Source organism: Phoca vitulina, unplaced genomic scaffold, assembly GCF_004348235.1.
Source record: "Phoca vitulina isolate PV1807 unplaced genomic scaffold, GSC_HSeal_1.0 scaffold6, whole genome shotgun sequence".
NCBI lineage: Eukaryota > Metazoa > Chordata > Mammalia > Carnivora > Phocidae > Phoca > Phoca vitulina.
This window is the reverse complement of record NW_022589709.1, coordinates 5,592,946-5,602,295: the sequence shown is the minus strand read 5'-3', so window position 1 is coordinate 5,602,295 and position 9,350 is coordinate 5,592,946. Positions and strand designations below refer to the sequence as shown.

The 9,350-nt window shown below is 45.1% G+C and overlaps 1 protein-coding gene across 1 annotated transcript in view; it reads left to right on the top strand.

The window, feature by feature from the left end:
* Positions 1 to 7,451: 7,451 nt before the first annotated feature.
* The window catches only part of CCNJL (cyclin J like), a 52,733-nt gene continuing 50,834 nt past the window's right edge, over positions 7,452 to 9,350 (top strand). The window contains exons 1-2 of the mRNA XM_032403468.1: positions 7,452 to 7,552; positions 7,944 to 8,058. Coding sequence (XP_032259359.1) covers positions 7,993 to 8,058 — 66 coding nt within the window. The 5' untranslated portion in view covers positions 7,452 to 7,552; positions 7,944 to 7,992. The remainder of the gene's footprint in view (positions 7,553 to 7,943; positions 8,059 to 9,350) is intronic.

Sequence of the window (9,350 nt, the reverse complement as noted above, 5' to 3'; positions counted from 1 at the left end):
CTACAGAAAGTTAACTCAATGGTTCTTAATTTCACTTTTTTGTTTTCTTTTTTTGTTCTGTTTTGTTTTTGTTTTTAATAAAAACTGTATCTATTTAAGGTGTACAACATGATGTTTTAATATATATGTATATACACATAGTGAAATGATTACTGCAGTCAAGCTAATTAACATATTTATCTCCTTACATAGTTACTTTTTTTTTTTTTTGGTGGTGAGAACACCTGAGATCTATTCTCTTGCCAAATTTCCAATATACACTACAGTGAGTATTGACTACAATCATTGTACTGTACTTTAGATCTCTAGAACTTATCCATCCTACATAACTGCAACTTTGTACACTTTGACCAACATCTTCCCATTTTCCCCACCTCCCTGCTCCTGGTAACCACTATCCTATTCTCTGCTTCTATGACTTGGACGTTTTTAGATTGCACATATAAATGATACCGCGTAGTTATCTGACCCTCTGTAACTGGCTCACTTCACTTTGCATAATGCCCTCCAGGTTTATCCATGTTGCTGTATACGGCAACATCTCCTTTTTTAAGGCTGAATAAAATTCCATTGTGTGTGCGTGCACACTACAATTTCTTTATCCATTCACCCATCCACAGACATTTAGGTTGTTCCCATGGCTTGGCTATTGTGAGTAACGCGGCAATGAACTTCTTGAGGTGTGCCCATCTTATCAATACCCTACCTTTGGCTTACTGATGACTAAGGAAGGGCAAAAAGGAAAAGGAACGTGGGTTGCCCTGTCTTTTCCTTTTCAATGGTGTCATAATATGTGGTTGCCTAATACAAGGAAGCAACCCCAATAAGAAAGGATATGAGAGAGATCCTTGGTCATTCATGTGTCTTAGAATGCTATTGCCTTCTGTTATAGGTTGAACTGTGTCCCTCCAACAAGAGATGTTGAAATCCTAACACCCGATATGTCAGAATGTGACCTTATTTGGAAATAGGGTCAATCCAGATGGAGTTAAGATAAGACCCAGTAGGGTCTCAATCCTGTATCCCTGACTGGTGTCCTTTAAGAAAACTATGAAGGTGGGGGCGGAGATGGCATTTACGCAGCTGCAGGACAAGGGACACAAAGGACGGATGGCCACCACCAGAAGCGAGGAGGAGGCAAGGGAAGATCCTACCCAGCATCTCAGAGGGAGCACGGCCTTGCTGACACCTTGATTTCAGACTTCTAGTCTCCAGAACTAGAGAGAATACATTTTTGTTGTTTTAAGCCACCCAGTATGTGTACTTTGTTACAGCATCCCTAGGAAACTGATATACCTTCTTTCTGGGTTCAGAGCAAGTTCTAGTTCAAGTGGAAAGCATGGCCTCTCGGGGGTGTGTCCAGGAACTCCCATGCCTAGTAGGTCCACTGGAATTCTGTGCTCATGGGACATGGAGAATATCATATGCGAAGGGTGGCAAGGACCAGCAGACAAGGCTCCTTGGCTCGTGTGCATGCTCCACTGTCCCCTCAGACTTCATTTACAAACACCGCTTTGAAGATCAAACTCAAGAATTGCCAGTGGTGACGGGAGAGCATTAAACCAAGCACAAGGCCCTTCTGAGCGCAGGCCTGTGCAACTGCATAGGTCATACACGTGTGAACTGGCCCCCAGGGGGAGGGAGATTTATTTTTTGATCTTCTACCTTTCTTTTTTAATTAAAAAAAGTAATATGGGCCAGCTTTCCAAATGTCCTAGGTTTTGAGCTCTGTTTGCAAAATGCTGCCTTTTTCTTCTTCCTGCCCGGCTCTCAGCCCTACTCTGTAGAGTTGCATCTCAAGAATTTCTAGTTAAGGACCATAAAGGATTTGGCCAACGTCCTTCTATGTACAGCACACAGCTAGAAACAGTTTGAAAGCGTTGGCTTGGTTTCTGGTTAAAGACCAAAGTGGTAAGTAAACAAGGCTTATGTCTCTAGGTTTATGGTCCAGATGTCTTCCTTCTGTCCCTATAAACAGAGCCAGCCTTCATGAGTTGGGTCCTAAACGAAGCAAAGCAAACCATTAAGACCCAAAGGAAACGTTACTCAAAGTATATGCTTATCTTCCCCTGAAAAGCTGAGTGCTTGAAGAATTTGTATCACTGACTCGCCTGCCACCGCAGGGTGGTCATGGCAGCAAAGGGCTGGAAACAACCTAAATGTCCAGCAGAAAAAGACTGGTTGCCCGTCTCACGATGGATCCATTCTCTGGGACACGGGGTAACGGTGCGGCTCTGCGGCCACAGCCGGGGAACCAAAAGGAAATAACAAGGTGCAGAGGGATGTGGACCATATGCTGTCATTCACGTACAAGGAAAAAGCAGAAATGCCCACGTTATTAAATGCACAGATCACTTCTGGAAGGAAACCTAAGGCACCGGTTTTCCTTGGGGAGGAGAATGAGCCCTGGGACCAGGGTGAGAAGACATACATTTCACCATATATATTTGTAGTGTGAGAGCTTGTATCCTATGAAAAAGGAGAGAAAAAGAAAAAAAGTGAGAATCTGATAATATTAGATTGACTTGTCCTCTGAGGAAGATGGGAAAGGTCAGAGAAATTTTCTTTTTCCTGATTTTATACATGGGCAAGTTGTAGGTAGGTGGGGTGGTCTTGCCCTGAATCTTTGGCTCCCAGCCTGTGAGCCTCAGAGACTGGGGGTGGGAGGGTGTTAACTGGCTCATCATAGTGAGCACTTGATAAAGGTTTGGTTTTGAATGAATGAGTGAGTGAGTGAACCAATGAATACTTCTTGGCTTGGGTGGGGTGTAGTGGTGTGGAGAGTTCCCTTGCTGGTCACGGGAGGAAGCTTCTGCTGCTAAGGGCACTGACGTCATTTCTACCTGTGGACAGTGACTCACCACCCAAACCATCAGTGCAATGTATTTTTATTCTTCAGAGATACTGGGAAAACGAGAGTCTCCTGAGAATGATACACAAAGGACAGCAGAGTATGCATGATTTTTAGAATCCTCTTAAAATCGCTCCTGGAGAAAAGCCAAGTTTCTGCCTCCCTCTGTCATCCATCAGAACTCCCAATAACAGACAGCTGAAGTTTAGGAAAAGAGGAGTCCAAATTGGTGAATTATAAAGGCCTTTCCTCCTTTGGTGAACCCTGCACAGAGACGTGATAATACTGCTATGAGGAATGAAGAACAGCAACAGCAACAGAAAGCAAAACAATACTTTGAGTTGTTATTCGATGGAGGCCCCTCTAGTAAGTAAGTGATTTAAAAAAAATAATAATAACATTGATGTGGTGCCTGGGTGGCTCAGTTGGCTAAGCATCTGCCTTTGGCTCAGGCCATGATTTTGGGATCTTGGGATCTTGGGATTGAGTCCCGCATGGGGCTCCTTGCTCAGTGTGGAGTCTGCTTCTCCTGCTTTCCCTCTGCCACTCCATAGCTCATTTTCTCTCTCTCTCAAATAAACAAATAAAATCTTAAAAAAAAGAAAAAAAAGCATTGACTTTTTTTCTGATTATAAAATAATGCATGTTTCTTGTAGAAAACTTAGAAAATATAGATATCCTAGAATAAAAAGTAAAAGAAAATTTCCCATAATCCTACCACTCTGATTACAGTTAATACTTTTATGGATAGTCTTCAGTTTCTTTTGCGTGTGTGCTTAACCAGTCCCTGTTCTAATAGTTCACTATAATAAAAAAAAATGTGATGAAACCCCTTAAAGAAACCTTTGTACTCATCTGCTTATTTTTTTTAAATAAATTTCCAGGGATGCCTGGGTGGCTCAGTCAGCAAATCGTCTGCCTTCGGCTCAGATCATGATCCCAGGGTCCTGGGATCGAGCCCCGCATCAGGCTCCTTGCTCAGCTGGGAGCCTGCTTCTCTCTCTGCCTGCCGTTCCCCCTGCTTGTGCTCTCTCTCTCTCTGACAGATAAATAAAGTCAATAAATAAATAAATAAATGACTGAATAAATAAATAAATAAATTTCCAGGAGTGGAATAGTTAGATCAAAGGATACATTTAAATTTTTTTGAGTTATATCTTTTAGTAAGATAGTATTAATTTATATTCCCAACAATACTTATATTTGTCAACCTTACGTGTTATGTTTTTTAAAAATCCTCAACAAGGGCGCCTGGGTGGCTCAGTTGGTTAAGCGACTGCCTTCGGCTCAGGTCATGATCCTGGAGTCCCGGGATCGAGTCCCGCATCGGGCTCCCTGCTCGGCAGGGAGTCTGCTTCTCCCTCTGACCCTCCCCCCTCTCATGTGCTTGTTCTCTCTCATTCTCTCTCTCTCAAATAAATAAATAAAAAATCTTAAAAAAAAAAAAAAATGTTGCTAAAAATCCTCAACAAGGATGTACCACACTGTTTCTAAAAAATTTTTTTTAATTTTTTTTAAAAGATTTTATTTATTTATTTGAGAGAGGGAGGGAGAGAGAGTGAGTGAGTGAGCACGCACAAGCTGGGGAAGAGGCAGAGGAAGGGAGAAGCAGACTACCCACTGAGCAGGGAGCCCGATGCAGGGCTCGATCCCAGGACCCTGGGATCATGACCTGAGCCAAAGGCAGATGCTTAACCGACTGAGCCACCCAGGAGCCCCTAAAATTTTTTTTTGTATGTCTTTGCTAGTGAGTATGAACATTTTCAAAATGATACTAATCCATTTGAATTTCTTCTTTCATGGCGTGCCTGTTCATCCATTTCTGAATTTTGGTGTTAGTGTTTTATGTAGTATTGATTTACAAGAGGTCCAGATAGCAAGACAAACTTATGTCACATTTGTTAAAAACATTTTCTCCAATTTGTCATTTGCCTTTTCGGTGATACTCGATATGTTCAAGTCTTGCACATTCATTCAAATATATATACTCATTCTTTGGTTTTTCCTGTGCTTTGTATCTGGGCTTTCTCCTCTGAAATAATTCACCTATGTTTTCTCTTAATTGACTTATAATTTTGTTGTTGTTGTTTGTAGTTCTTTGGGCTTGATAAAGCTAATTTATAGATAGGGACCCATAAAATGGAAGCCACCCTAGTGACCTGTCTCACATCACAAATCTAAACCTAAGTCAGACTGTGCTTTTCTAGAAACACCTGGCAAGGAAACCTAACATACACCAATCACGAATCTCCAAATTAGCTTTAGCTAGTTTACCTTACCTTAGAAAAATAGGACCTGCTAGCCTTATAAGGAAATCCCCAACCTCCTACCTAGCCAATCATGCCCTGCTTCTGTATCACCTTTTCTAACATTCTGTAGAACTTGCTCTTGCCCAAAATCTCTCTGGAAGACCACTCCACTGCTGGTGAGGCACTGTATTCCCCCAATCCATGGACTGTCTTCCCTTGAATAAAGGACATCAAACTTGTTACTAAATTGTTTTAGTTTTGTCATTTCACAGGTTGTTATGTTTATTTTGGTGATGGTTTAAATAAATCTCTAGGGGCACCTGAGTGGCTCAGTCACTAAGCGTCTGCCTTCAGCTCAGGTCATGATCCCAGGGTCCTGGGATCGAGCCCCACATCAGGCTCCCTGCTCAGTGGAAAGCCTGCTTCTCCCTCTCCCACTCCCCCTGCTTGTGTTCCCTCTCTCGCTGTGTCTCTCTCTGTCAAATAAATATATAAAAATCTTTAAATAAATAAATAAATAAATAAATCTCTAGGGTTTTTTCCTTCGATTAACTAATTTCCCCAGCCTAAATTATTGAAGAAATTATCCTTTTTCCCACAAAAGTGAAATGCCACATTGATCCTAAGGTTAATATTTAAGTATCTTGTATACGTATCTAGGCTTCAATTACCCCACTGATGCTTATCCATCCATTGTTGTATCAACACCACACTATTATAATTACAGCTTGGCAATATGTTCTAAGATTTGGTAACGCAGGTCTATCCTCCATGCTTAAAATATAAAAAGCTTACGTTTTCTCACAGATATTCTTCCATTTGAGTGTTAGAAAAAGTGTTATGTGTCATCCCTCACCCACCCCTATCTATCTGCAATCATTAGAATTTTATTAAAAGAGCTAATTTGAGGGGTGCCTGGGTGGTTCAGTTGCTTGAGCATCAGACTCATGATCTCAGCCCAGGCCTTCATTTCAAGGTTCTGAGTTCAAGCCCCACAGTTGGCTCCACGCTGGGCATGGAGCCCACTTAAAAAAAATTAATTTGAGTAAAGTTGGTATTTTCACCTCCTTCTATTTCTTCAAGCCTTTCTTATTATGTTTCAACTTTTGTAATTTCTTCATTAAGAGCCTGCACTTAACAGTAAGTTTATTCCTAGGTATTTTACACTTTTACAAGAGTATATGTATGTATGTATGTATATATATATATATATATATTACATTAAAACTGCTCTTTAAGCTCCAATTGAAGCTTATCAAAGCTGACTTAAAAATTTTTTTCCAGGTGGGTATGTGCTTGCAGGAAATCGGTCAGAAACTAAAGGCTCTTTAGTCGTGGCTATTTATTGAGTGTTCTTTGTACACCTGACATGGCGATTATTCTTTTACACGAATTATCTTATTTAATAATACAATATCTCCAGCAGGCTGCTGCAATTTTTGTTCCCATTTTATACAAGAAGGTTCCCAGGCTTAGAGCGTGTGAGGAACTTGGCAAAAATCATCCAGTTTGTAGGTGGATTGGAAACAGATCTGTGACTCTCCAGAAGTACCACAAAAAAACCCAATCAGCCAAGAGGACAGCCCACTGATGTGCCAATAGACCAGCTGATTCAAGGGAGTGCCTTTCCGAAAACAATCAGCTGAATTAAAATGACAATACTTTCCAGCCACCGGACCCTTCCAAAAGACGGGTTTTCCTCTAACCTAAGAGGAGATCTACACTCTGCGGGAACACAATAAATACCAGTTCACTTACTGATCCTCCTTTAGAATGAAGGACTCGTGGATAACCAAGAGTGGCTTTTCTCGAGCTTTCGTGGGAACTGTCCGTTTGGAAATCTACCTCCCCATAGCAGGACAAGTTTAAAAAAAAGAAAGAAAGAAAGGAAAAACAGGTGAAACCTACGTAAGATTGGCTACAGCAGCGCACGCGGGAGACAGAACTTTCTGGGGGCATCCTGCCCGCGCGTTTCACGCGTGGTGCGCGCAGGTGGCGCTGCGGTCCCTGCGCTCCCGGCGCAAGCCCGCGAGGCGCCCAGGAGGCCACCCAGAGTCTCCGCGAAGGTGAGAGGAAGCTTTTCCACCCAGGCGGGGGAGGAGGGCGGGCAGGAAGCGGAGCCAGCACTGGTGAAAGAAAAGACTCCAATTCCCAGCCCCCCGCCCCGCGGGGTGCGGGCCGGCGGCGCATGCGCGACGCCCGGGCCCCAATTCCCCCAGCGAAGGAGGGAGGCCCCCGGCGGCCGGGAGGCTGCGAGCCGCGGCGGGACCCGAGCGCACACAGGGGCGCTGCGGCGGCGGCGGCGGGGGCGAGCGGGGCTGCGGAAGCGGCCGTCGAGAGCGTGGAGCGCCCCGCTCGTTCGCCCAGACGCGTGCAGGCACCCGAGGGCACCGCCGGCTCGGCTCTGATAGGGGCCTGGCGCCCGCAGCCCCCCACGCCCGAAGAGGGATGCGTGAGTTTGGCCCCGGCTCTAGGGCAGGATGTGGGAGCAGGACAAAGGCTGGGCGGCGGGGGAGGAGTTGGGGACGGCGAGCCGGTGGCCGCTGCCGGAGCCCCAGCCTCGGGCGACCTAGCGGAGTGGACAACTTTCTCTGCAACTTTTGCAAAAAGACAGATAAAAATTCGGCAAGCTGTTGCACAGCTCCAGGTCGCCCCGGCTCCCGCGAGCAGAGGGCAGAGGGGCACCGCACCCTTGCCGGGACCGGAGACGACCATCAGCTCCGCCGAGCAGGGCAGGAAGGGGCGCCCGTTCGGGCCCCAGCCGGGGACGAGCGAGGGTAAGGGTGCCGGGGGTCGGAGCCGGGGGGCGTGCTGCGGCTGCTCAAGTTGCGGTGTCCACGCAGGGTGCGCCCTGAGAGCCCGGTAGCGTCGGATCGCTGCGCTGCATACCCGATGATGGATGAGCCGTGGTGGGAAGGGCGCGTCGCCTCGGACGTCCACTGCACCCTTCGCGAGAAGGTCAGTTCCTCCCCGGCCGCGGTCGTGGGGCTGGGCATTTAATTGGGTCTCGATTCGATGTCCTCTGGTCGTCCCGCGTAGGTACTCGAAACTCCCGGCGCTTTGCCTTCTTCCTGCCCTTACCCTTCTCCCGGAGTGTCGTGGGGGAGACACCGGAGGTTGGGAGAGCTTTAACTGGTTTTACTTATTAGGAACCCAGACAGCTAAACGGAGATAGTCACTGTACTACTTAAAGCTGTATTTCCCATAGTATTGATACCTGAGATGATTTTAAATAGTACATTAAAGAAAAGATTGTGCATTTATTTTAATGTGAAATTTAAAAATGTATATCTAGCAAGTTCTGCATAGGATAAATGATGCTGATTCTCATTGACTGTAACGATGTAGCAGTTTAAGATAGAAAAAGTTGTGACTCGATATAAAGAAATGTTAGGTAAATGAAAGTACACGGAATATATAGTTATGCTCCCCTCAAAAAAAAATCTCTGGGATGGGACTGAATAAAATTTAACTAGTCTAAGTGAGAGGCTACAAAACTGGGAGGATGTGGGGAAAAACAAACACTCCCCTGTCCCCTGCCAGTTTGCCTCTGGGGGCGGCTGATATGTGATCCCTACACTCACTCTGCTCACCTTAAAGAGAGAAGTGCTGATGGGCACTGAGAAGGTAGAACCTCCAAGAAGGTTGGTGGCATGGCCTGTGTGTCTTGCCTCCTGCTTCTGGGCTGAGACTGGGAAGGGTGGTTTGGGAAACAGGTGTGAAATAGAGTGTATTGGTTTTCCTTCCTTTTTTTTTTTTTTTTTTTTTAGATTTTATTTATTTATTTATTTGAGAGAGAGAGAGAGCAGGGGGAGGAGGAGAGGGAGAGGCAGGCTCCCATGTGAACAGGGAGCCTGATGCGGGGCTGGATCCGAGGACCATATGATCATGACCCGAGCAGAAGGCAGACACTTAACCGACTGAGCCACCCAGGCGCCCCTTGTGTATTGGTTTTCTAGGGCTGCTGTGACAAGGGGACTTAAAACAAGAAATGTGTTCTCTCACAATTCTGGAGGCTAGAAGTCTAAAATCAAGGTGTTGGCAGGGCCATCCTAATCCTTAGCGTTCCTTGGCTTGTAGATGCATACTCTTGAGTTGGTTGTCACAGGGCGTTCTATCTGTGTGTCTGTCTTGTTTTCTCTCCTTATAAGAACACCAGTTCTACTTCAATCCAGTATGGTCTCATCTTAACTAATTACATCTGAAAAGACCCTATTTCCAAATAGGGTCACCTTCAGAGATTCTAGGTA